The sequence below is a fragment of the Cyanidioschyzon merolae genome, chromosome 19, assembly GCF_000091205.1.
Source record: "Cyanidioschyzon merolae strain 10D DNA, chromosome 19, complete genome".
In the NCBI taxonomy this organism is placed as follows: domain Eukaryota; phylum Rhodophyta; class Bangiophyceae; order Cyanidiales; family Cyanidiaceae; genus Cyanidioschyzon; species Cyanidioschyzon merolae.
The window spans coordinates 863444-889927 of NC_010145.1; the positions used below are offsets into that span (position 1 = coordinate 863444).

At 55.9% G+C, this 26484-nt stretch overlaps 9 protein-coding genes and 1 non-coding gene across 10 annotated transcripts, besides 3 other annotated features; 5 read left to right on the plus strand and 5 right to left on the minus strand.

Annotated features, from left to right (window-relative positions):
- Positions 1-83: 83 nt before the first annotated feature.
- On the plus strand, positions 84-1815 carry CYME_CMS336T. The gene has a single exon (XR_002461670.1). It is a non-coding gene; the product is annotated as a hypothetical transcript (transcript).
- Positions 1262-2215, minus strand: CYME_CMS337C (probable tRNA-specific adenosine-34 deaminase subunit TAD2; the record flags this gene model as incomplete). Its single annotated transcript, XM_005538898.1, has 1 exon — positions 1262-2215. The coding sequence occupies one exon, from the start codon at positions 2213-2215 to the stop codon at positions 1262-1264; it is 954 nt and encodes a 317-aa protein (XP_005538955.1).
- A 493-nt stretch (positions 2216-2708) lies between these two features.
- CYME_CMS338C (hypothetical protein) lies at positions 2709-4637 on the plus strand (the record flags this gene model as incomplete). The annotated part of the gene is made up of 1 exon (XM_005538899.1): positions 2709-4637. The coding sequence occupies one exon, from the start codon at positions 2709-2711 to the stop codon at positions 4635-4637; it is 1929 nt and encodes a 642-aa protein (XP_005538956.1).
- A 101-nt stretch (positions 4638-4738) lies between these two features.
- CYME_CMS339C (probable pyridoxal kinase) lies at positions 4739-5875 on the minus strand (the record flags this gene model as incomplete). The annotated part of the gene is made up of 1 exon (XM_005538900.1): positions 4739-5875. The coding sequence occupies one exon, from the start codon at positions 5873-5875 to the stop codon at positions 4739-4741; it is 1137 nt and encodes a 378-aa protein (XP_005538957.1).
- Positions 5404-6932: a sequence feature (possible transcribed region).
- On the plus strand, positions 6629-9394 carry CYME_CMS341C (puromycin-sensitive aminopeptidase; the record flags this gene model as incomplete). Its single annotated transcript, XM_005538901.1, has 1 exon — positions 6629-9394. One exon carries the CDS (start codon positions 6629-6631, stop codon positions 9392-9394), a length of 2766 nt encoding a protein of 921 aa, XP_005538958.1.
- A 616-nt stretch (positions 9395-10010) lies between these two features.
- Positions 10011-11384: a sequence feature (possible transcribed region).
- An 86-nt stretch (positions 11385-11470) lies between these two features.
- CYME_CMS342C (V-type ATPase V1 subunit A) lies at positions 11471-13566 on the plus strand (the record flags this gene model as incomplete). The annotated part of the gene is made up of 2 exons (XM_005538902.1): positions 11471-12684; positions 12930-13566. 2 exons carry the CDS (start codon positions 11471-11473, stop codon positions 13564-13566), a joined length of 1851 nt encoding a protein of 616 aa, XP_005538959.1.
- Positions 13567-14131: 565 nt separating this feature from the next.
- CYME_CMS343C (molecular chaperone of Hsp110 family) lies at positions 14132-16855 on the minus strand (the record flags this gene model as incomplete). Its single annotated transcript, XM_005538903.1, has 1 exon — positions 14132-16855. One exon carries the CDS (start codon positions 16853-16855, stop codon positions 14132-14134), a length of 2724 nt encoding a protein of 907 aa, XP_005538960.1.
- A 1671-nt stretch (positions 16856-18526) lies between these two features.
- On the minus strand, positions 18527-20254 carry CYME_CMS344C (probable O-sialoglycoprotein endopeptidase; the record flags this gene model as incomplete). Its single annotated transcript, XM_005538904.1, has 1 exon — positions 18527-20254. The coding sequence occupies one exon, from the start codon at positions 20252-20254 to the stop codon at positions 18527-18529; it is 1728 nt and encodes a 575-aa protein (XP_005538961.1).
- A 1212-nt stretch (positions 20255-21466) lies between these two features.
- On the plus strand, positions 21467-23122 carry CYME_CMS345C (Sps1-like serine/threonine kinase; the record flags this gene model as incomplete). Its single annotated transcript, XM_005538905.1, has 1 exon — positions 21467-23122. The coding sequence occupies one exon, from the start codon at positions 21467-21469 to the stop codon at positions 23120-23122; it is 1656 nt and encodes a 551-aa protein (XP_005538962.1).
- A 171-nt stretch (positions 23123-23293) lies between these two features.
- Positions 23294-23962, minus strand: CYME_CMS346C (small GTP-binding protein of Rab family; the record flags this gene model as incomplete). Its single annotated transcript, XM_005538906.1, has 1 exon — positions 23294-23962. The coding sequence occupies one exon, from the start codon at positions 23960-23962 to the stop codon at positions 23294-23296; it is 669 nt and encodes a 222-aa protein (XP_005538963.1).
- Positions 23963-25609: 1647 nt separating this feature from the next.
- Positions 25610-26251: a sequence feature (possible transcribed region).
- Positions 26252-26484: the final 233 nt, after the last annotated feature.

A 26484-nucleotide genomic window follows, 5' to 3' on the forward strand; every position in this document is an offset into this window, starting at 1 on the left:
TACCTGCAGAAGTGCAGCAAGCAAAACGCAGTGACGCCTCGTTTCCGAGCGCACGACGCCGACCGCAAACTCCGTTGCCTCTCGAGATGCCGGGCCCAGATTTCGCATATGTTGTGATTGTTTCGATGACAAAACATCCATTTACCATATATCCCCGGTTTCGGGATGGATGGATAATGGCTTTCGGGAAAGTTTCTATTATGATGCAACCTACCTTCAAGTGCCATTAGTCAGACTTCCTTCCGGATATACTGGTCGTTTCGTATGCTCTATTGAGCGTCGAGCGCCTGCCGTGAGCGCCTGCCGTAGCGCTCATACCGCTGAAGCAGATGCACCGCAGCAGCGAAACAGCTTTGCCATACCACTGAGGGCGTCCGCTCGAGGCGTAGTTCACTCGACACGGGGTCGGCGTACATCAGCATTCTGGGAGCCTGCGAGCTGCGCAGACAGACGTACTGCCTGTGGCAGCGCGAAGCGATATACCAGGATACTTCGGCGACCAAGGCGATGCCCAAACGCAGCATACCTGTTCCTAGTCCAAGAATAAATTGCGCTGCAGACAAGTTGCTCAGGTCTCGCAACAGCACCCACCACTTTCGAGGCACACTGAGCACCAGCTTAGCAGACCCGTCCGCCTCGCCGGACCTTCCGCCTAGAAGGTAAACTTTCGACAGTAAGGAAACCTTTTGTCCGTTTTAAAGTTTATCGTAGAGAGGGAACGAGATTTTTATTTCGTTGCCTGTGCATCGCTAGTCTCTGTTCAAAAATATCAACGAATCCCTGATCAATGCCTCGTGTTCCTGGACGGATTTCGCAGCCACGACGCACAACATGATCAAACTGCACGTGTTCCGAGTCATGTTTCGGATGTTTACAATTCAAACGAGGAACTAGTACATCTTCGTTGCGGCTGGAGGCGAGTGTTGTCGCATGCAGTGCGCAGGTTTTCGTCCAAGTTGTGCTGTGCAGCGTGTAACGCTAGTTGAGGGCCCGCACGTTGCTGGCGCCTATCGGAGTGCCGCATGGTGCGCAGCGACAGCTCGTTGCCTCCGCAGGCTATCGAGCGTCTCACGCTCGCATCTGTCAATAACCGACGCTGACCCTTGGTCATGTTCTTGGTTAGACAGCCCGCACCATCGATGCCATCGCGTGCTGTAGCGATCGCTCGGATGTTCTATCGCGGGGCTTGCTTGCTGTACCCGTCATCGATAGACGCGGCTGCTTGGTACGAAGTCTACGCGTCTTCGCCATCAGGCACTGCTTACGGTGTCAAGCTGGCCTGCTCCTTGCACTGGGTGCGTTTCACCTTTCGTTTTTCTTCGGGGGCGAACATGTTCTCCATTTCGTAGAAGCGGTGCAGGAGGGCGATGGATTCTTGAGCAAAATGACCCCCGCTAACACGCAGCGGTTTGCGGTTAGACGGCAATCCGCAGCTCCCGTCGTGAACTCGGAGCACAGTACCACAGCCGCCAAATCGTTCGTTTCTACAACCAAAGTAGACGTAGCCACCAACGCCGTGCGCAATCAGAGCAGCCGTGCACATAATACACGGCTCGCAGGTCACGTAGACATCGGATTTCGCTAGCAACGCTTCTCGACGTTCCATATGAGGGTAACGGTGCAGCACATCAACCAAACCTACCAATTCGGCGTGTTTGGTTGCATTTCGGAGCTCGTTGCAGCGGTTCGCTCCGTAACCGATAATCTCGCCGGAATATCGCTGAACCAGCAGGCATCCGACGGGAACTTCCGCGTGCCTTTCCATTGCACGCTTTCCTATCTCTAGAGCAATGAGCATGAATTTGGGATTAAACGTGGTATCCGTTGGATCAGCCGCAGTCAAGTTCCGGGCCAGCTGTGCTGTTCTCTGTGCACACTGGGCAGGTCGCACCGCACCATCCGACAGTGGAGGTCCCAGCGCTTCGCCGTACTTGGCCGCCGCTGTCGCATCCGATGATGAAGAAGCTACCAGTACTGGTGACGTGTCAGTTCTAGAGTCTTTGTGTTCTGGAACTTCGGTGAGACGTCCCCGGCCGCTGTAACTCGGGACGTCGACGCTAACTTGAGCACACTGCAGCCGCTGCGATTGTTCAGGAAGAATTGGTCGCGAGAGGACCAACTCACTGATCCCGTTAGCAGCTGCGTCTTCGCAGCAGTGACCGTCCGCAACAGAGCACCGCGTAGACGGAGGACTCAGTCGGTGCAGCGACTCCATTTCACTGAAGCGGTAGTCCGAGCGACCTCCAGACCGGATCACTACCCACACTGGACGCGGCCTCGAACGGCTCCAAGTCTAGAGTCGACTCACTATCTTTCGGTTACAGCACGCCGAAAGGAAACCGTATGCGTTGCGTTGTCTCGTTTTGACACTACAGCACCGTTGACTTGCCGTTTTTCCAAAACCCAGCAGGAAAGCGTCATCCTGATCGCCGTCGAGCCGCGGCGCAGACGAGCCCACCGACTGTTGCTATTCTCGTACACAGCTGCTTTTGCCGTCTACTTCTGCCTGTCTCGTCTGTTTTCATATTACTCAATTGCCTCTGCCTTTCTTGTTTGCCACGAATTTTGCCTGTCGCTGTGATACGACCGGAGAAACGCTACGACTCTTCTGTATACACGAACGACTCGGACTCGTTTCCAAGTCTACACCGAGGGCGGCAGCAGCAGCCAATGAGCATACCTTTAAACTTTAGCACCTACTCAGCGCCATGGCCGAGTCATCTGTGCACTCAAAAGCCACTGTTGGGAGGAGCCACTCTGGTTCCGCCTTGAACGAGCGACAAGAGGAACTACAGGCGGACGTACCTCGTCTGGAGCGCTTGCTGGAACTAGGTGTTTGTACCAGACTCCCTGCCGCACGACAGGAGGCGTTCGAGCGTTTGCGTCGCTGGATAAACGGCAGTGCGAACCAAGATGCTGCAGTAATCGCTGCCTGTGCTGTCATTTTCCGTCAGATGCAACGTTGTTTGAGGTGCGAACTTACTCCGAATTCGAAACGAAGGCGAACTTGTCATTCAGGTGCGTTCACTTCCGATCCAGATAGCAGGACGCTGGTCCACTTGCTCACGTTCCTCGCTCGTATCGTAGGCTTGTACGCACGTCGACAAGGGACACCGACAAGCGATGCCCTCAGCGCTGCATCGACAGTCGAGTCAAGGCCGGCACTGTTGCGATGGCTCGCTGCTCGACTTTTCCACCTCATCGACGCCATTATCGTTAGTGGTGTTGAGCGAACGGCGCTTGCGTCCCTGCCCGGCCCGTTAGCGTTTGCCAAGGCTGCTCGAGACCGAGTCATCGCGTTGGTTTGCCGGTGGCGTGATCTTTTTGCCGATGTAGATGAATCATTTCAGCAAGCGTATCTCTACACGTTTGAGATCTTACGCGTGCCGCAGCTGCAGTGTACAGAGGCTATTCTGCGACCACGCTTCTTTCGAAATCAACAGGAACTAGAAGCCTCGTTGCGGGTACAGATTCCGGCGCTGATCGAACGCCTAACTCGAGAGCACCTCCACTACAACGATGAAAACTTTCTGGGAACTCTGGAGAGGGAGTTCGGCATGCGCACGAGCGGATATCTCGGTATAGATGACGCTTCTGATCCAGGAGCCATGCAGCGCCTCGTTCCGAATCAGCAGCTGTCCGCAAATCAAGAGCTGTTGAAATTGTGGTCCAGGCATCGTGATCGTCTTCGAGACACACTCAAGTGGGTGAAAAGCGCTCGAACAGACCTAGAGCAGCGTCAACAGCTGTGGACGGGTCTTGCGACGCCTCATATCACCGCTGATGAAGTCTCCGTACACACATCACTGCGTGGGCTGGACGCTCGACTGTCTGCGTTCGAGACCCGGGTCCAGCTGTTGTGGTCACAAGCGGAGACGCTTGGCATCGAGCATCCAGCTGCTACCAGCGCCGATGACAATCCAACCGAGAATAGAGTACCCTCAGGGTATGCTTTCGATGATCACATGGCGATCAGCGAGCAAGAACTTGATGCGAACAACGATTTCGCCGACATCGATTTTATCGCTATACAAGAAACGTTCACTGGGACCGAGACATCCGAAAATGCGCTTACCTTTTCTCCGATTCATTCTGAAGGGGCTCGGGAAAACACAATAACCGACTCAACAGAGATATATGATGAGCGTCTGCCGCAAGATGCGCCATCATTACCTACTGATGCCTACGCGACCAGCACAGCGTCGAATCAGCATGCCCTGCAACATGCTGTAGATTTCACGCTTCCCGAGCAGATCAATCAACGAGGCTTCAGCGAAATCGAGCGTTTACTCCAGCGCCGAATCAGCAGCAACAGCGAGAACGTGAATGAAGAGGTCTTGCAGGCGTTTGAGGCTGCAGAGCTACACTTACTACGAGCCCAGACTACAAGTGACGCCACGACTACTGTCGCTGTCGCCGCGGACCCCCTTGAGGGATTCTTGCCCGCAGACCTGCGACCCAACCGCCGACGGTCGACCGTATCGTCGAAAGTTTCCGCTCAAGCGCGCACTGCTTTGCGTGCGTCTCGACATCGCTTAGAAACGCATCTTCGGCGCGTGCTTCCCCGTGCCCAACGTCAACGCATGCAGCAAGCAGAGTCGATATTCGAACACCGCCAACGAGATCGTCGCGCGTGAGCTTCCCTGGATAGCTGGAAAGTTTCTTGACGGCGATGAAACAGCTTCAGGGCCGCCATCATCTGTAATTGTTGAAAACGTCGTGCACTATATGAAGTCTATCACGTGAGGGATTGCTCGCAATCATTCGATTCCCGGTCCGGTTCCGGTCTCATGTCTGAGACTTGACACACCAGTTTGGGTTCCAAAATGTCCTTCGCTGATTGGATCAGTGCGAGTTCCGGTGGGACCCCTGCTTCAACAATCTCTCCCTCATCCAGGGTTCGCCGCAGCACATGGTACACTGTTGAGAACGCGTATTCCACAGCTTGTTGGAGATTTGGTACCCGAGCGCTCCACGCTAGCAGAAGCGCTGCAGACAGATCGCCGGTGCCGGTGAATGATCCGGGCAACCGTGACGGAAGCTGGAACCACTTGCTTTGTTTCCGAAGCGCTTCCGAGAGGTACACGCAGGGACGTTGGTGCTCGTCTGCCTCTGCACCGGTGACCACAATGACAGGCACCTGGTAATGCGTATGCAGCCAATGGCAGGCACGTTCGATGTCGGTCTCATGCGGTACGAGAAGTTGAAGCTCGTACGCGTTCGGAATAATTAAGTGCGCCCTTGGAATTAGAATATCTCGATAGGCCTCGACCATTTCGGGAGGCACGTAGAGCCGTCCGTTGTCGCCTAGAACCGGATCGCAGAGGTACCAAACCGGCTCCTGACCGGCTCTCTCCGAGTTAAGAAGGTCAATAAGCTCGCGAACGACCTCCAGGAGCTCGCGAGACCTAATATACCCTGTTAACAGGTGCGTTACGCTTTTTAAAAGCCCATTCGGTAGGAGGCCGTTCCAAACGATTCGTCGCAGCTGCTCGGCGGTGAGACTCTCCCCGGCTTTGTGGCGATATCCCGTGTGGTTCGCAAAGTGCACCGTGTTGACAGGATCCACGTCCCAGCCGAGCAATTGTAGAGGAAACGTAGCTGCTTTCTGACCCACATAGCCGTGCACCACGTGCGACTGCACGCTGAGTACCCGGGGCATGAAGAGCGTACACCAGGAAGCGCGAGAAGTTGCCACGCGAGCGCCTTGGTGGCCGTGCGCGAACGCAGAAGCAAAGCAGCGTATAGATAGGAGGCGTGGTGAGTGCTCGCGGCAGGCTATATACCCGGAATAACGTACGAGCAAACTGCCAGATCCGGAGGAAAGTATGGTTGGTGGTGTTGCTTGTTGGAACTTGGTGGTATGGCGCAGCATGACGGTCGCGGATCACGGTCGCGCAACTGCGTATTCCAGGTTTATGTATCAGCAATCCTACGCTCTAAGAAAACGTTCAGTCGATGGACTCGAAACAGACGGCTAACTACGACGCCGAATATACTCGCCGGGTCGTCGATGGTATTCACTGCATTATCCCCATCGACGGAACGTTGATACAGCGCTGTACTAGTCTTCTGCACGATGCATATCGGTCGTCGATCATATTCACTGCATTATCCCCATCGACGGAACGTTGATACAGCGCTGGACTAGTCTTCTGCACGATGCATATCGGTCGTCGATCATATTCACTGCATTATCCCCATCGACGGAACGTTGATACAGCGCTGGACTAGTCTTCTGCACGATGCATATCAGTCTTCGATGGTATTCACTGCATTATCCCCATCGACGGAACGTTGATACAGCGCTGGACTAGTCTTCTGCACGATGCATATCGGTCGTCGATCATATTCACTGCATTATCCCCATCGACGGAACGTTGATACAGCGCTGGACTAGTCTTCTGCACGATGCATATCAGTCTTCGATCATATTCACTGCGATAACACGTTTGCAGGTCACGGTATCGAGATCCACACTGGTACCGAGCAGATATCTTCTTTTTTTCAGCAAGATTCGTTGGGGTCAGCGCTGCAGCGCCAATGGGTGATTGCTCGTCTCAAGGTAGTCGGTTTGTGCCTGAATCACGGAACTTGCCGCTTTTTGTTTCACTTTGTTCTCAGTACCATGGTAGAACGTCAACTCTTACCGAAAACGGTTCGACCGCTTTTATATGATATCACTCTCGAGCCGGGACTGGAGCCTCGTCTACACGAGTCGGTGGCGACTTCTGACGGCGTTACGAGCGAGACGAGCGCTCCAGCGGGGCCACCAGCTGGATCGCCACAACACCCAGGTGATACTGAAGACGAAGATGCAGCGTTTACTTTCCAGGGACAGGAGACTGTTGAACTCGAGGTGCTCGAGGACACGAGCTCCATCGTTCTCAACGCACTTGAGCTAAAAATTCACAGTGCGCGCCTCAACGGCGTGGAAGCACACAGCATCACCAGTGACCCTGACGCTCAGACAGCTCGCCTGGAGTTTGGCCAAAAGTTTGCAGCTGGAACACGGGTGCGGTTGGAGCTGACCTTCCAGGGTATTCTGAACTCGAAAATGGTCGGATTCTATCGAGCAAAATATCAGGATCCAGAGAGCGGCACTGTCAAGTATATGGCTGTGACGCAGTTTGAACCGACCGATGCGCGGCAAGCTTTCCCCTGTTGGGACGAGCCCGCGCTCAAGAGCCGGTTCCGGATAACTCTCGTGATTCCATCGGATCGGCAGGCGATCTCGAATATGCCAGTGGAGCAGGAGACCGTTCGGACCTCGGATGGGCGGAAGGTTGTTCGCTTTGAAGAGACACCTCTCATGTCGACGTATCTCGTAGCGTTTGTCGTGGGAGAGTTCGATTATGTCGAAGGGCGCACCGCTGAAGGTGTACAAGTCCGAGTTTACACGCAGAAAGGAGTAGCTCATCAGGGCGCTTTCGCGCTCGATTGTGCCGTCAAAGTGCTTTCGTATTTCACCGAGTTTTTCGGTACACCGTATCCGCTCCCGAAAGAGGATCTAATCGCTGTTCCGGATTTCGCGGCTGGTGCTATGGAGAACTGGGGTTGCATCACATTCCGAGAGACCGCGTTACTATTGGACCCGGAGCGGAGCGCTGCAAGCGCTCGTTCCCGCGTTGCCGAGGTCGTCGCACATGAGCTTGCACATCAATGGTTTGGGAATCTGGTGACGATGGAATGGTGGACGCATTTGTGGCTGAACGAGGGCTTTGCAACCTGGGCCGCAGAACTTGCCGTCGATCATCTCTTTCCCAGCTGGCAGCAATGGATGCAGTTTGTTTCAACGACGTTTGCAGCGGCGCTGCGATTGGATGCGCTACGCTCGTCGCACCCGATCGAAGTGGAGGTCGCTCGTGCTCAGCAAGTCAATGAAATTTTTGATGCAATCTCGTACTGTAAGGGAGCTTCCGTTATCCGCATGTTGGCAAACTATCTGGGTCTCGAAGTTTTCCGCAATGGCCTCTGTCGTTATCTCAACAAGTTTACGTACGGGAATGCGAGCACGGATGATCTGTGGCAGGCGCTCGAAGAGGAGTCTGGCAAACCGATATCCCATATGATGCGTTCGTGGACGCGTCAGACTGGCTATCCTGTGATTTATTTTGATGATGCAAACATGATCGTTCGGCAAGAGCGTTTTCTGGCGGATGGCGGAAGCGTTTCCCATACATCTCGAGTGAATACGAACGCGGACAGCGACTCGAATACAGCACCGACGCACTGGGTCGTGCCCCTGGGCATGATGGATAGCAGTCAACCAGCAGTGCCGCGCTACTTCCTGCTCGATGCGAAGCAGGCAGAGCTTCAGTCGATATTGGGAACGGCGTCGAATGCTTCGGAGCAGCGCTGGATCAAGATGAATCCGCACCAGACTGGTACGTATCGCGTGAATTACACCCCAGAAATGTGGCAACGCCTAGTGGAGCCCATCCAGACCAAGGTGCTCGGCGCAACCGATCGACTTGGACTCGCCATGGACGCATTCGCCTTGACGAAGGCTGGCATTCTGCCGGCGTCTGTTGCTCTCCAAATGCTCGCAGCGTTTTCGAAAGAAGACGATTATGCATGCTGGCTCGACGTGGTTGGCTCTCTCGGAGAGCTCGGAGCGGTTTTCGCGTCCGACGAGCCCTCGCTACGGTCGCAGTTTGACCGCTTTGCCTGTGATCTCATGCGCTACACTGCTGAACGCATCGGATGGAAACCGGAACCCAACGAGGAACACGTTACCGCGTTACTGCGGTCGCTTCTGCTTGGGGCACTCGTGAAGCACGCCGATTCGAGCACTGTGAACGAAGCTCGCCGGAGCTGGAAGGCCGAACAGGACGGAACGGATCGTGTCCCGGCAGATCTTCGACTCGCAGTCATGTCTGCGGTCGTCCAGTACGGTACAGATGCGGATTTTGATGCAGTACTGCAAGCGTACGCCCAAGCGGTTATGGATGAGGAGCGGGTGCGCTGTATTCGTGCCCTCGGTTGTACGCGCGACCCGGCCAAAATCCGTTGGTTGCTCGACTGGGGTCTTGATCGTTCTCAGGTCAAGTCTCAGGATGCGATTTACGTCTATTCGACGCTGGCTGCGAACACGGACTCTGGACGTCGAGCCACCTGGCAATACCTGCGTGAGCATTGGTCGACCTTTTATCAGCGGTTTGGGAAAGGCAACTTTCTCTTGTCGAGCTTCGTTTCCTCGATACTCAGAGACTTTTCTTCTGAAGAAGCAGCTGAGGAAGCTGAAGCGTTTTTTGCCTCCATCCCAGACAAGGAGCGGGAGAGTATCCAGCGCACCATCCAGCAGAGCACTGAGCGCATTCGCGCGAATGCGGCGTGGCGCCAGCGGGACATGCACGCCGTTCGGGCGTGGCTTGCAGAACGCTGCGGCTGAGGCGAGCGTCCGACAACTCCCGGTACTGCTCTGTAGGTGTGTGCTGAGCGGGTGTGCGGAGCAGAAGCTGCACGGCGGCTGCCTATGGATCGACGACATCGGTAGTTGACGTCATTCGCATGGTGGACAGGTATTGCCCGGTGTTGGTAGCGACCGTGTTTGCAGCGACGAACAGGAGCATCTGACGTCGTTCCGTTGGCATCACTCGGATCTTTCAACAGTAAAGAAGGCTTGGACTGTACGCACCGACCAGAGTGTTCATCGACTCTGTGGACATTCCACGATACACTGCGCTGCGTTGCTCGCATTCGCTTTCCTCGCAAAGCGACGTTGGCGTTGCGCCCACAAGCGATCGCTGCAGCGCACGCTGGACAGTGATCCATGCATCGTGCACTGCCGCAGCACAGCTGACACCACACTCCCTCGCTACGCATCTATTATGGACCGTGAAAACACGCTTGAACGGTGCCGGCGACGATATGCATACTGGCGACGGTGAACCTAGTGATGTCGATTCCGATACGACGAAGGAGCAGAGTGTGCAGTGCCTCCCGTCACATATCTTGAAAAACACATGACTTGTGGGTGTTCATTCCCAAATCATTTCCCCGTCCGATGATTTCGCATCCATACAAGTAACATGCGTATTTAGAAGCCCGCTGAACACCGCCCCGAACGGGAAAGCAGCGCGTGCGTCTGCAGTCTGTGCTGCTCAGTTCGTAGGGTGCACCACGCAGCCGCGATCAGACGTGCGTCGATGGACGCTCTCCCGTTTGCCAATGAACATCATACAATGAGCGATGCTCGACTCTTGTCTACACGATCTTACGCCTCAAGAAACAAGTCAAGTGCGCGTCACCGTACGTGCTGGTCTGGTGAAGCGCGTCCGGGTCCGTTCGACGGCGAGCACCTGCAGCGGACTCGGCACCCTCAGTGTCTCCAGAGCGGAGCGCTGCGCTGCGGAGCGATGTCTCTGCGTAACTTCGGTGCCAGGTTCAACCGAGTCAGTGCAAAGCAGGAGAATCCAACACAAGGTCTTCGAGAAGCGGCACGGGTGATCCATGTGAATCAAAAAAGCACGACACATGCTGTATCGATGTTGGCATGCTTCTGGATACACGGTGGCATGTAAGATGCAGGCGCTGGGAAATGCATGAGAGCAACCATAAGGCACGGACGGGTGCGTCTGAACAAGACCGATACCAGCGTTTCGGCGCTCTTGTTTTCGCAGCAGATCCGAATGGTCCAGTACCTTGTCCTTGCGTTTACGTGCTTGACCAGTCATGTATACCAGAAAACAATGTGACAGGTGGAATATGGAGCACGACGACTGCAGCGAACGCAAAGTCCATCGTTCTTGCGCCAGGATTCTCGTCGATACCCCAAACGCTGTCTACGTTCGGGTGTACACATCAGCCTCTTCGTCGATGTTGCTTGGCCGAGGGCGTGCTGCGGCACCTCGGTGCTCCACAACAACGGGCCATGCATCGACGGTTGCGTTCTCAGGCGCACGAAGGATCCTCGGAACATACACGCCAAACGCGCCTAGCTCCGGTGCTTCGCGTCCACCACCGAGTGCTTTCTCTGGTGTTATCGTTCTAGACCGGCAACCGGGCGTGCTCGTGCAACCTATCGGAGCCCAGATCCAAAGCGACTCCCGAACCAGAACGAGGTCATGTACGCGCAAGGAGCCAACGTCCACAAGAACAACAAATTGCCGTCCGCTCTCCGTACCACCTTGGTGTTTGAGTTGGCAACCTGCGTTTCGCCAGACCTCTCCGTGCTGTACCCGTTACCCAAGAGTTTGCTGCTGCTCGCAAATCTCAAAAGTATTGCTGAGGGAGCTAGTACATATTCCTCAGTCGCCATCACTTTACATGCTTTGAGTTGATGCTGAATCGCTTCAACAATCCAGTACCTGAACCTGTAGCAGACATCCTTGTGGGGTATGTGCTGCGTTGGACGGTACCTGCGCTGCTCACAGCGCCTTGGGCTGTGCACGTCGCCTCCGCTCGCCGAGCGCGCGTTCTACGCACTGGGCTCTAGTCCAGGCTCAGGACGCTTCTCTCAGACGATATGGTTGCCACCGACAAAGCCCGAGGCGTTGTACAGGCGGTTTCAGGCCCCGTAGTGGTTGCTCGCGACTGCCCAGCGTCCATGTACGAACTGGTTCGCGTCGGACACGAACGCATCGTCGGTGAAGTGATTCGGCTCGAGGGCTCCTCGGTTACGATACAGTGCTATGAAGCCACCGACGCTTTGGCGGTAGGGGATCCCGTCGAGCGGACTGGTATGCCGCTGACAGTGGAACTCGGTCCTGGTTTAATGTCGAGCATATTTGATGGGATATCGCGGCCTCTGGAGAAGATTGCCACCCTCTCGGGGAGCGTGTTCATTCCCAGGGGCGTCGATGTGCCCTCTCTGGACCGGGAACGTCAATGGTACTTCGAACCGGACCCAGCGCTCTCTGTTGGTAGACTCGTCACCGGTGGTGACTGGATCGGAAGCGTCCAGGAGACCCCGCTTATCTTGCACCGGATCATGGTACCTCCGGGTACAATGGGCACCGTCGAATGGATCGCACCCAGTGGTTGGTATACCATCACAGACACGGTGCTGAAAGTGAGTCACCAGGGTGTCAGCAAGGCGCTGTCTATGATGCAGCGGTGGCCTGTGCGACAACCGCGACCCATCGCGGAGAAACTCGTCGCGAATACACCGCTGATCACAGGGCAGCGCGTTTTGGATACCCTGTTCCCGTGTGTTCAGGGCGGTACCTGTGCTGTGCCGGGTGCTTTTGGTGTTGGAAAAACCGTTATTAGTCAGGCACTGTCCAAATACTCGAACTCGGATGGAATCGTCTACGTGGGATGCGGTGAGCGCGGTAACGAAATGGCAGAGGTTTTACGTGATTTCCCTGAGCTAACCATGTCGCTCGCGGACGGCGAGCAAGTGTCCATCATGAACCGGACCCTGCTGGTAGCCAATACGTCGAACATGCCGGTAGCGGCCCGCGAGGCATCCATCTACACCGGTATAACAATTGCCGAGTACTATCGGGACATGGGACATGATATGTCCATGATGGCGGACAGCACGAGCCGCTGGGCAGAGGCGCTCAGGGAAATCAGTGGACGCCTAGCGGAGATGCCAGCGGATTCGGGGTTTCCGGCGTACCTGGCGGCACGTCTGGCTTCCTTCTATGAGCGCGCTGGGCGCGTCAAGTGTTTGGGCTCCCCTGAACGCACTGGTTCGGTGACCGTAGTGGGAGCTGTCTCGCCTCCTGGGGGGTAAGTTTCTTCAACAAACAGGCATCGGGTATCTCCCGGTGGCGTGTATGCGATATGTCAGCCATCGGGTCGTCATTATTGGCGTTCGAGACGAGCGCTTGATGCCAGAGCAATCCGCCGTGGATTGTAGCGTGTCCCGGGCGGAGCGTCCGCAGCGGGGATCACCCGCTGCCCCAAATGCCGTCGGGGCGAAAGCCACCACGAGCAACATTCTTTATCAATGACAGAAACTAACCTGTGAATAGTGACTTTTCCGATCCTGTGACCACTGCGACACTATCGACAGTTAGTGTGTTTTGGGGCCTCGACAAACGCCTGGCCAGCCGCAAGTTCTTCCCCGCAGTGAACACAAACATTTCGTGGAGCAAAAATATTCAAGCGCTGGAACCATGGTACGATGCGCACTATCCGGAATTCCCATCGATTCGCCAGACCGTACGTCAGATTCTCCAAATGGAAGAGGATCTAAGCGAAATCGTCGCCCTCGTTGGCCGCGATGCCCTCGCCGAGAGCGACAAGGTCGTTCTCGCGGCAGCCACCATGATTCGGGAGGACTGCCTCCAACAGAACAGCTACACCTCCTACGACGCCTACTGCCCGTTCCTGAAAAGCATGCTCATGCTTCGAAATATCGTGCTGTGGTACGAGCTTGCCCAGAAGGCAGTCGCCGAAGTGGATCGCGACGCGGGCGCCACGAGCGCATCGAATCGTCTTACGTTTGCGGGGTTGCGCGATGTGCAAATGGACCTCCTTAATCGACTTTCGCGAATGAAATTCCTTGAACCCAGCATGGGAGATGATGCGCTGCGTCGCCATTTAGACGCGCTGCGGGATGATATCGTCAAAAGCTTCCGCGAACGCGACTGGGCGCTGACGGCATGACGCATCCTCGCCCTGCGACAGTGCAGCATCGTCGAGGCGCACAGCAAGCGGTCGACGTCCGCGAGACCAGGTCGCCAGCACGACACTAGGCCGCATTCAGTTCGCGAAAAGCGCGTCCACTCGAGGCAACCAGGGATACGCACGTTCATCGGAACGCGTCGATTGATCCAACGACGACGACGACGACACAAGCCGTGCATAAAGCGCTTTACCTTCAGTGACGACCTGACGAACCGTAGCTTTGACTTTCCGAAAATACTTGCAGCGTCCGAACCCAAGCTAGCAGCAAACGAGAGAGATATCATCTTCGGGTGTTCTTGGATTGCAGCAGCTATCCGAGTTGTCCACAACACTGCACTGTGCACGCATGGCGATCACGCATCCGAGCGACACGTGTCCCGATGCGTGCGCGGATGCTTGTTCAATGACGGCAGCGTTGATCGTGGTGTTGATGGTGGCATATATTGCCAGTGCGTCCCTACAGAGCACATGCTGCGCTCTCGCCAGAGCTATTGCCACCGACAAGAGTTTCTTGTCCAGAGGTATTCTTGGGGGAATGCGCATTTCAGGGATTAGGAGGTGCGTCGGGCTTATAGTCTTGCTCCATGGGTTCCGCGGTCTGTGCGGCAGTCTCGGTTGAGCCGGGTTCAGAGGCCGATGCTGTGTCCGCCTGTTCTGTGTTTGGCGACGATGATGTCGAGGTTTTTGCCCCTGGGCCAGAGGCTGTGTTTGGGGCACTTCCCGATTCGCCTGCGGCGGTGCGGGACGGGACAGGTCGGTCGAGCAGCTGTCGTCCGCGCTGTACGAGCTCGTTTCGGCGCTTCTCAATGTCGGCTGCTTTGAGCGGCGGGTCCTTGTGCTTCGGGGCTTTCTCGACTTTGTGGAGCGCTCCCTCCAACCAGGCCATGGATGAAGCGATTTCCCGCTCCAGTTTCTGGATGTCCTCTACGGATATGTGCGGCTTTTCGGTGGCCGCTGAGGCGCATTCTGCCTGCAGTGATGCCGCCGCACGTCGGAACACGTGCGCCGCATCTGCAATGTTCTCGTATTCAAGGGCGCGCGCCTTGACAGCCGCCCCGTACCGCCGCTCCAGCATCTGCTGCCGTTCGATCAACGTCGATTTGGGTGCGGTTTCGGAGCCCTCCTCGGAGTAGATCCAATCCTCGGTTTCATCGAGTAAGCGGAGGAATGCGCTCTGAGATGCGTCATCCATGTAGATCGCCCACGGTCCATCGGTGGAAACGCGCGACCGCATATCGTACACGTAGGTTTCGAGTGCGTTGAGCGCTTCGGCGCGCTCCACGCGATACCGATCAGCCGCTTGCATTTGTTGCTCGATCTCGATGAGCGCATTCAGGGCGTAATGCTGGAGTCGAGTTCCTCGTAGTTGGCGAATCGGGAGCTCCGTGCGAATGACCTTGCGCGCAGGTGCGGTTCCTTGGCCATTCGCATGGGCGTCGGTGCCAGACCTTGCCGAGTCGTCCGCCGCAGCGCCATCGCTTGCTATCTCTTGGTCCATCCTTGTAGCAGCGGTATCTGGAGCCTCTCCTCCGTGCTGATTCGTGGCGCCAGCGTCCTGAGAAGCTTCTTGGGCTTCTGCTGCGGCACTCTCAGCAACAGACACTTCCTCTACGAGTTGCGCACCGACGATGCTGACCATGCCGTTGGCATCCAGACGCACTTTCACGTGAACCCTTCCACAATTTGGGCTCTTGTTCGGTAAGACACCGATTTCAACCAGTGCGATGTCCCGGACACAGCCCTGAGGTAGCGAACATGCTCCTCCTTGTTGCTTAGCCGCACCCGCGTCATCGCCGTAGAACAGGCGGAGCTCGAAAGGCTGTCCAGTGTACGAGTACGTGACTCGCTTCAGCGATGGCATCGCGCTCTTCGGGGCAAATACCAATGTCTCTTTCGTGCCCGTCGCTCCAGATTTCGCGATGCAAATGGGGAAAACAGTAAAGTCAACCGCCTCATACTCGCGAACTCGATACCCAGGTGCCAAAATGGCGGCTTGGAGCGCGCATCCCCGTGCAATGCACTCGTCAGTGTTCAGGGTTCTGCGCACAGTCAGGCCGGTTGTCTGTTCAATCAGGCTCTGGATCAATGGAACTCGAGAACCTCCACCAATAAGCTCAATCGACTGAATCGCTTTCGGTTCAGGAGTGGAAGCGACCACTTGCTGCACAACCCGGACAATGCGCTCAGCGAGCGGCCGCACCAGCGTTTCAAACTCAGCGCGTTGAATCATGGCCTCAACATCGATATCGTCCACGAAGCAGTCGAGGTTCAGGTGCGCTAGTGCGTTTGCTGAGAGAATTTTCTTCACTTTCTCGCATTGCTGACGAAGTCGTGCAATCGCTTTTTTGTGATTGCCAACCGAAATGCGATATCGTTCCGCAAACAGCTTCGCAAAGTGGTGAAAGAGCATCTCGTCGAAATCACGGCCCCCGAGATTCCGATCGAATGCGACTGCTCGGACTTCGAGTCGCGAGCGCCAGAATGCGACGCACGCTGCGGTCGTCTGGGAGTGGCCCACATCCGCAATGATAACCTGCACGGGCTCTTTGTCATTTTCCGGTAACTCAGTGGCCCGATACAGACCGTACGCAAGCGCAGCAGCCAGATGCTCATGCACCATTCGGAGGACGCGCACATCCGCGATCGCTGCTGCGTCCAAGAGCGCCGCTCTTTGGGCATCGGTGTACCATACCGGCACAGACAGCACAACATCCCTGGCCTGGATACCGTGGTTCGACGCTGCCACGATCTCGTTCAGTTTCTGCAGAATCATTGCTGTAACGGACTCGACAGGCAGAACGTGCAGATCGCTGGCCTTGCCGTTGACGCTGTGTTTCGGAATGCGCGCACGCTCCTCTGGCGGAAGGTGCCACAGCTCCAAGGCGTCAGTGCCTAGCTGTTCAGCCGAGTAGTGGATCTGAACGGCTGCTCGCCGCACGCGGTAGTCTGTTGGCGCCTCCGCACTACCACCTTGAGCATACTCTTCCGTAATAGAATAGAGCGCGCGCGCTGCCTCGATGTGCTGCACCTCATCCTCGAGCAAAGAGCGTCCCAGAATTCGTTTTGATTCAGTGATACTCCGTTGTACGTTCTGTAGGTAACGCGTCGCCGCTGCTTCGCCAACGTAACGCTCGTTTCCTCCACAAAAAGTAACCACAGCTGGCGTCTGCCGCTGCGTTACCTCGTTCGTGAGTACTTCGATACCCCCTCCCCTCGCCTGCGCGATCACGCAGTTCACGTTTCCGAGGTCGATACCCACGACCGACATCGACGAACAAGTTTTGCGCCCAGTGAGAAACCAAGTGCACGATTTTTGAGAAACGTGTTCACTTCAAACCAACCAGTCTATGCAACGAATGACAGCGGCCTTGGTGTATGCTGGCAGGCAAGCCGTCTGTGCGCGTTACGCCACGGACACGTTCAGACGCACCGCGAAGGCAATCGACGATGGCGACGCCGCCGCTTGATGTTGCAGGCACGCCACACATCGCGTCGGTGGGCATCGATCCGCCAATCGAAGCCGCTCGATGCGACGCGCAGCTTCGCGTTGCATCTGTCACGCGGCGCGCACCTGCGGATCGCCTGTACACGATGAGGATCGTGCACCATGGAGTCGTAGCGATTTGCAGCCCGAGCGCGTAGAGTCGTTTTGGATGCGGCATGCACCTGGAGCGAAATCCCTTTAAGTAGCTGGGGAAGCGAGATCAACGGTTCGCTAGGCTGCTCCAATTTCTACTAATCTCTGAGCAGCTTCGTGCAGGAAAGGAGGCACTGATGGACGCTGCGTGTATTCTGGGTGCTGAGCGTTCTATGGGCGCCTGCTGCGGCCTTGGAAGCGCCGCAGCTGCCGACGCGGATACCCACCGGGGATAGAGCGGGATCGCGGAGTCGTAATCGACGTATTCTCGAAGACCAGCGCATTCGTCGATGACAATCATACGGGTGCGCGGAAATGCAATCGGGCGACGCGTGCGCTGACGTGCATTGCAGACTTGCCTGCGACCGTAGAGGCCATGGGGAGGCACAATCCAGAGTGTACTGGGAAAAAGCGCCCGTATGGAACTGCGCGTATCCAGACAGCAAGCGCGGTGTGCCCTGAGGGATCCGGCTGAGCAGTGCGGGAGTCGCCAGCATCTGCACGCACGATCGCTCAACAGCTTCCGCACACGCCGCTCCAGAGCAACGTCGCAATCGACCCGATTCGCCCGCCGTCGGTAATCCGCAGCATTGCGATTCACCGTGTGCACGCAAAGCGCGTCGCGATGGACCTCACAGAGCTCGTACGTCGGGCTCCAGACGGCAGGCTTGATCACCTGATCGGCCAGTATTCAAGCAGTGTAGAAATCTTCCGAGGTATTCCTTTGGTCGCATACATGATATGACACACGTAACGAATCGAGAACGCGCTTGCTTCGATGCAGGACAAGGATTACTCGTTTATGAAGAGGTGCGATCCCCAGACGCCATATGCATGCGTGTCCGCGTCTAGCCGGCAAATGCACGGATCATGCACCCGCGCGGATGCAATCACGCATGAACGCACCTTGATGGTGGTGCTTTAGTGGTGTAGACTCGATCGTTGAATTTACGCTGGGATCCGCGTGTGTGCGACTCTTACGCGCATCAAGGCAGGCAAGCAGCTTTGTAAACCGGATTCTCGAAGTTCCACCATCAACTCCAGAGGCTTCCGTACAGGGATCGTGATTCGTGCCAATGATTCCCCGGGTTCCGATCCCGCCGCGAGCGTCTGTTGCGGTGCCTCAGGCGGGCAGATGTAGGTGTCGTCATTCTCGCCACTGTGTATACTATGAGCGAAAGACGAGGTTTATGGTTGAGTGCGTTTCGTACGCTAACGAGCTATGCTGACGAGCTGACCGCACAGAAAAGAGTCACACGAGCCGCCCACGCGCAGAACTCGCCTTCGAAGAAAATACAGTGCCTATGCACAGAGCCGCTGCTCCAGCTTGTCCATGGCTAGTCGACGGCCAATGGGCCATCGAGCGACCACTTCGATCTGGTCAATATCGGGCTCACCGGCTGCATCGCCAAGTCGGAGTAATCGTTCAACCCCTGCCCAGGCTACCATGACGCCGTTATCCGTGCAGTAACGGAGTGGTGGAAAGATAATCGCCTGCTTCAGATCGCATGCAGGCGCTCCTGGATCGGTGCTCCAGGCCGCCGTGCGCTCCACCTCTTCATCATGTAAACGCCATCCAATCTCAGATGCTAGCTGTTGGAACCGTGCCCGCAACACGGAATTCGCTGCAACGCCGCCCGAAACCAGGAGCGACTGTACATCGGGCTCGTGCGTTCGACACCACAAAAGCGCCCGCCGCGTCTTTTCAAACAGGTGCTCCAGTGCTACGCGTTGGAAACTCGCCGCAATGTCGGCAGCTGCCTGTCGATTCACTTGCAGCAGTGTTGCGGTTTCGTCCCTGGATCCGTAGCGCTCCAGTTCGCGCTCAATCGCTACACGAACCGCAGTCTTGAGGCCAGCGAAAGAAAAATTACAATCCGGACGCTTACGGAGCGGAATCGGGAAATCAAAAGCGTTTGGGTTCCCCTCACGCGCCAGCCGTTCTAGTGCGGGTCCACCGCCTCCACCAACGTCCAGACCCAACAAGCGTGCGATTTTGTCGAAAGCCTCTCCGACAGAGTCATCCAGCGTACCGCCAAGGACTTCAAAATTCCCGAGGTCACGAGCCAGAAGCAACATGCAGTGACCGCCGCTGACTAGCAGAACCAGAAACGGGAACGAAGGCCGGTAGCCTCCGAAAAGACGTGGCACCAAGCAGTGCGACTCGAGATGATGTGTTGAGATAAATACAGGGCCAGGCGCGCTCGATGCCTCCTTGAGTCGGCCCAGAAGGCGTTGGGCAGCGCGGAACCCCACTCGAAGGCAGATCTCGAGACCGGGTCCCATGGTCACCGCGACTGCGTCCAAGCCGTTGGCGCTGCGAGCCCACACCTCGTTTTGTGAGCATGTAAAAGCCTCGCACAATACGCGCTCAATAAGTTCATCGATCACCTGCTCATGGGCTTGACGTGCCAGCCCCGGCACAACGCCCCCGTAACGAGCATGGATACTGTCCTGCTTCACGACCGCTTCGGATAGGATACATCCTTTGCTGTTCACAACAGCGACCGCTGTATCATCGCAGGAGGTCTCAATGCCTAGTACGAGGTGCGGGCGCGCACCGCCGCCCGTGAGTCGCAGCACAGTCAACCGTTCATCGGTGACTGGGGCGGCGTCTGCGGGGAGTACCAGAGAGAGCCCGCGCTGGGACGGTAAAGGCATTTTTAAAAGCCGTTCTTTCTGTGTGTCCGTGAACCCTAACGGGGCACTCCCGGTAGTGGTCTGTTGTACACGCAACGCTTGCTCGCTGCGGTCAAACTCGCCATAGTCGGTGCCCTTCGGCTGCCCGACGCGGGATCTATCGTGCCGAAAAGATTCCGCGCCAGATGCCATTGAAACTAAGGTTCCGAGACTCCTCGATGGCGCGGGCGTACGCCAGTACGTTCCTGTGCTGTGATGAAAAGGTGCAGTCGGACTCGTAACCAATCGAGGAGAAACTGCTGTGCGCACAAAGCGCGAGTGCCCCCTACACGGCTGTAATAGGGCAAACGCAAACACACGCGACTCTGCCGGTTTCTCGAGAAAAGGCATTCAGCCGCTCACTCAAGGTCGCTTGCAGAGTTCAAGCGTCTTAGTTCCCTGAGACGGTCGCTTTGCACTGAGAACACAGCGGCTAGCGCGTTCCGCGACAAGTGCCCAAAAGGAAACAGGTAGTAGAACGGCATCTGTGGGTCACGGCAGGCTAGCGACGCACGCATCGGTGCCGCTGCCGCTCTATTTTGTGGGTTCAGTGAGTCTGCAGTCGATTGGCAGTTAGACGGATGCCGCGACTGAATTAGGAATGATTAGATTATGTGTGCGAGCAAGAATAGCATAACGACGACATCAGGACTAGTGCTTGTCACCCTGTAGTTGGAGTCCTCGGTTCCAACAAGTCACCACAAGTGCATAGCGCGTGCGCTGTTGTGCTGATTAAACGGCACATCCGGTGGTAAAGCATTGGTAGAGGCGGATGCTGCCTTGCGAATGTCATCGTTAAGACCAAAGCGGTAAGATGGCAAGGCGTGCCTCGTGCATCATGAGGCTGTGCATCAGCGCATCCGCTGCTGTTGCTCAGTCACCGACGTGTCCGTATGAATGCTCGATGCATCGTGCGTAGCTTGCTCGAGCGAGCGCTTGAGTTACTATAAATGCAGGGAAGCGCTCCGTGCCTTGAGATGGGCGGCAGCTCATGTTTGCGTTTGGACGCGCTGCGGTTCTTAGCGACAGCATCAAACAAAATAGCGAGCGGTGGAGTCTGTTTCCCGCCAGTTCCCATTCCGTCGACACGAATCTGTGCAGGCTCCATTGTCATCCGCGCAACACATAAACTGCACCTCGGGTAGCCAGTCAGGTATCCGCGTCGGCGGTCGATAGCGCATGTAGCTAACAAGCATCTGTGCAGGCTCCATTGTCATCCGCGCAACACATAAACTGCACCTCGGGTAGCCAGTCAGGTATCCACGTCGGCGTTCGATCGCGTCCAGAGGTGCTGCCTGTTCCACGCCTATACCCCAGCTGTCATACAGAGACAACGCCCAGCAGCAGCATACCGCAGATTCGCCAGCAGCTCGAGTGCTGCGCCACGTGGCTGGCGCTGCTGCGCGGAGAACGCGCCTGCGTCTCCAGAACGCTAGATCTTCGGCACCAATCGCTCCCAACAGGCGGCAGGGTATCGCTGGCACGTGTGGGGTTCCCCCCCAGAGCCAGTTACTTGTCCGTACGCAGTCAGTTGTCGCGATCGACGAAAACAGTGACGTGTCGATGAGCTTCGCGGCAACGGCAACGATGACGAGTGCGGGTCGAGCAACGCCGGCGACCTTCGACGGGAACCCAGCACCGGACCGAAAGCTCCTCGTGGAACCAGGGGACGCTGCCGCCCTTTCAAGAGTGGAGGCGGATCCTCGTGTTCGGTACAATCCCCTTGCACCCATAGGGGAGGGCGCTTTTGGTATGGTCTATCGCGCTCTGGACACTGAAACGCAAACCGTTGTCGCTGTGAAAGTCATCAACCTGGACGAGTGTCACGACGAGATCGAGGGAATTCAGCAGGAAGTTACCGTCATGGCTCAGTTGAACACGGCACACGTTGCAAAGTACTATAGATCTTTTCTCGTGGGGCCTGAGCTCTACATCGTGATGGAGTACGTGGATGGTGGCTCTGTTCGGGAGCTGATGGAGTTTCTCGGCGGGAGGCTCTCTGAAGACATCATCGCAGTGATCGCCCGCGGTCTCGTGGAGGCGCTCGTTCACTTGCACGCTCAGAACAAACTGCATCGCGACGTGAAAGCCGCCAACGTCCTCTTGACCACGACAGGCGACGTTAAGCTGGCAGACTTTGGGGTAAGCGGGACGCTCACCTCGACTTTTCGGAAGCGGAACACCATGGTTGGGACGCCCTACTGGATGGCCCCCGAAGTCATACGTGAAAGCGCTTATGATGAGAAAGCAGATATCTGGTCGCTGGGCATTGCGTGCTACGAAATGGCTACCGGCTTGCCACCGTATGCCGATTTGCACCCGATGCGCGCGCTCTTCCTGATTCCGAAGAGCGAGCCGCCGCGACTGCCCGAAAACGATGATGGATCCTCGCCGTGGTCTGCAACTTTTCAAAATTTCCTCTCATGTTGTCTTCAAAAGTCACCGACTGAACGCGCTACCGCTGCAGCGCTGCTTGAACATCCGTTCTTGCGCTGCGGTCCAGAAGCAAAATCGCAACTCAGCGAACTCGTGCAGCGAAAAGTGCGAAACCAGCAGATCCTGACGATGCCTTTAGCAGCGGGCAAGACGGGTACCGAGCCTGTCCCATCAAAATCATCGTCTTCGAGTGCATCGGTGTCTTATCATCCACCGACGTCACATTCATCATCAGGGGAGCCTCATCCCTCGGCTTCGGTGGGCGGCAGCCTGTCCCGCTGGGACGACTCGCTCGGTCTCGACGAATATCTGGCTGCCTCGCAGCGCGCTCTGGATCGAACGCAGTGGCGCTACATGAGCATTCCACGTCCCAACACGATCGTTGCGGGTCGTACAGCGTCATTGATGGCGACGAATTCGCGACAAACAGGTCCGCCGCATGAAATCCAGTCATGGACCTTCGACTCGAACGAGAGTGGCAGCGTCTTGATCACGAACGCTCCGGGATGCACCTGGACTGGGGAAAATTCCCAACTGACGCCTTCACCGTCGCATCCGATGTTCTGCTATTTGCTGGAACCCGCGATCCGGCGTCTTGTTGCGAAGTACGCCAATGAGGGGACCGATGCGAATGGTCCCGAGCTTGCACGCCTCCTCCATAGTATTTTGGCGCAGTTTCAGCGAATGGAGTGCATTCGGCCCGGTGCGAGTTGTGCATTCATCAAAGAGCTCATGGCTGCCGTACAGCAAACACGCCTTCCAGAGGGTGATCATGCGCAATGACCTCTCGGGTCGTGCTCGCAACCGCTGATGGTCACTGGCATCGGGCGTGCTCTCCATATTCCTTTACGTACAAGCGTTCGCAGCAGTTTGATGCTCGCGAGTCCCAACAACGACGCATCATGTGTATTCGCCGGTTGTTCGCGCAACTCTTGGTTCGCTTCATAGAAAAGCTTAGCAACAATTCGTCGATGAGCGCCGCGTACTCGACGAAGTCGTGCCCCGTTCGAGCTGAACCACTGCAGGGCGATTCGTGGAGCCAGCTCCTGTTCCAATCCGAACGCCGTATTGCTCCATGTTGCCCTCGAGTTCACCACGAACGATTCGCTCGAGTACCGCATCAGCTGCGATTGCAAACGCTTCCGCAACATTGGAACCCGTTTTGGCACTTGTTTCGATGAAAAGTAGCCCATGGTTACGCGCAAACGCTTCACCCTCTTCGCGTGCGACTTGTCGCTGATCTTCAAGGTCGCTCTTGTTGCCAACCAGCACGACCGTTGTGTTTCGCGTCGCGTAAGCGCGCACATCATTTAACCAGCTGGTGACATCGAGGAACGTTTCGCGGCGAGTGATATCATAAACGAGCAAGGCTGCGGCTGAGCCTCGATAATATGACCGCGTGATCGATCGGAAAGACTCCTGCCCAGCAGTGTCCCAGATTTGAAGTTTTACACGCTGTCCGTTTCGTGCGGTCAGTGTGCGCGTCCCGAACTCCACCCCTATCGTGAGATCGTGCGTCACCTGAAAACGATCGTCCGTGAACCGCAGCAGCAAACAAGATTTTCCAGTCGCAGAGCTACCTATGATAATAAACTTGAACAGATAAGCATAAGCGCTTGCCATACTAGGCGCTGAACACTTAGCACCGTTTCCGGTGTGCAAGGCGACGCTTTCGAGCGCTCCACACTTGAACGTGGATCGACGACGCACCTAGCACGTGACTCGCGCGATGAAACCACAAGCTTCTCCAGGCTCCGTGCAGAGCTGTCGTACCGAGATCCCAGGTCAGCTGGTTTTGCGGGTATTATTGACTTGGGGAAAGCGTTTTCGTTACGCTTGACGTTGCAAGCGAGACCCCGGACGTGGAGCTTGCGACAAACGGCGAGTCTGCCACCTGTGCTGCGGACTGTAGAATTGGTACGCAATTTGCGTCGGCAATTGTCAGATTCGAAGCTTTCAATTCAGCTGTGCTCCGGATCTAGGTTCATGCCATCAAATGCTTATTCGCGATGTATAACTGATATGTTTGAAGTGCGTTGATTTTGAAGAAATCAAAAACCTAGGGGAACAGTACGGATATGCAAGTCGGGGATTCTGGAGGGCTCTCATCGCCGGGTACTGGAAAAAAAACGAAAAAAGCTCTTCTGGTCGAGAATGGAGCGGAGAAGAGAAAGTGACGAAGACGAATAACAATAGGGCATATATGCGGGAAAATGTGTTTGTCCGACGAGACAATGACGGCACTGTAGTAGCACAGAGGGCCCGTGTTCGAGGAATCTATGCATTGGTGAGTTCGGCCAGAGACAACAAACGCATGGGGTACGTGAACCGAGACTCCAACAACGCCGTCATCAATTTCAGACGATATGAGACGCTGAAGACGAGACCCGAGGAGCTCAGGCGAACTCAGTTTCATGGTGTGGCCTCTCAGGCGCGACGTATAAGGCGAGAAACAAAAGCCAATAGCGGGCGGCCAGTCTAAAAAGGGTGGGAGGCGTCTGTGATTGAGTAGATATATTTACTCTCCATGATCGCGGAACGTTTTGCTCCTTTGAACATGGAATTTAACAGTGAACTCTTCAGACTGTTCCTTTCTTTCGATTTCGTGTCGGAGTCTTTTTAGAAGTGCACCCTCGACAACCGCAACGCAGCAATGAGGGTTCTGACGATTCATACTTGTTTATGATTCTTGGTCGTCTTCTCCAAGTGACTGATTCGACCATTTGCTGCTTGAATTCCTTACGGCACAGGGGTAAAGATGCTCTGTGACGCCCTCGAGCAAAGCTTCGAATCATAATCGATATTATCGCCCTTTGCATATGTTCAAGTCTGTACGCTTCTCCTTTCTTAGCGTATGGCATGCGAAAGTCGTGCATTCCTCATTTCCTCAACCTTTCTGTTTGAAGCCGACCTGTGCACACTGCAATTCGCACGCTTCCATGAACGTGGAAATTACTCGACGTCGAGCCTTGACGACCGGTTCACAAGCACATGCCCAACGCTCACTGAACTCGACGTACGATTCTAGAATCGATTCAATTTGGGAGGCAAATCAGCCGCGCGCTGTGGCTATCGACGAACCGACATGGAGCAACTGGTCGACACCTCTCACGGTACGTGCTGCAAGAGGCTTCCGTCTCTTCTGTTTGCACGAAAACTGGTCTCGGACATCCACTTCAGTTATCACAGCGATCGCTTCCAGCGCAGCGTGCAGCAACGCTTGACAAGAAGCGAGCCTAGCCGGATCGAATTTTCTCGATTTGTTCCCCAAAATGGATATAACTTTCCGTGCTTGCTGCATCAACGACAGCACCCGATGCCGCATATCACCCATCGAATGGAACAGAGTGCACTTGTGTGCGCACTGGAAAGAGCTCTCTCCTGGCGAATCGCCCAGCGGATGCCCGTATTCGTGGGGTACGTACGGCACTGGGTGCTACGCATCCAGACTTGGCTTGTGCAGCCATCAAGGGCAACTACCAAACGATAAATCAAGCCTTCATGTACCAAAGGGCAGCACTCGGAGCAGGCGTTTTTGATGAGATACCGAACCACCTGACCACAGCCAAGTGTCACCGCTTCGACGGGCGCATCGAGGGTGTCGACGGACACCATAGAAATGACAAGCAAAGTGCAGATCTCAGCTTCCGTCTCTGCACGAAATGCAGCGACAATCGTCCACAGCGGCGAAATCGGAACTCGAACGTCGCCATCAGCATCCTTCCACTGCTGGTAACAGATCTGCAGCACGAATAGAGATCCGCATATTCAAAGCCTATGGTATGCGAGAAGCAGACCGAGTTTTCGCACAAGTCCAGATTGACTCATGTTCATGACACCATGAACAGACTGTACGCCAACGCTCGCAACGAAGACTCGTTTTCCTGCCGTCTCACACGGGTGTCGTTCCGTGCACCTACCATCCAGCTTCCACGAGGGCGCCGCAGGGCCCTGGCGTCTGATCCGCGCCCGATGCCGCTGCGTGCGTGCAGCTGGCGGGAAAGAGGCAACGCGCAGCCGTTTCGATTGGCGACGTCCCGCCAGCAGCTTGCCGGTGCTAGCGCGCGCGACTCAGCTGCCGCAACCGCTTCGCACAAGCGTCCGAAGGTGAAGTCGTGTAGAGGGTTCTCGTGGACCAAAAGTTC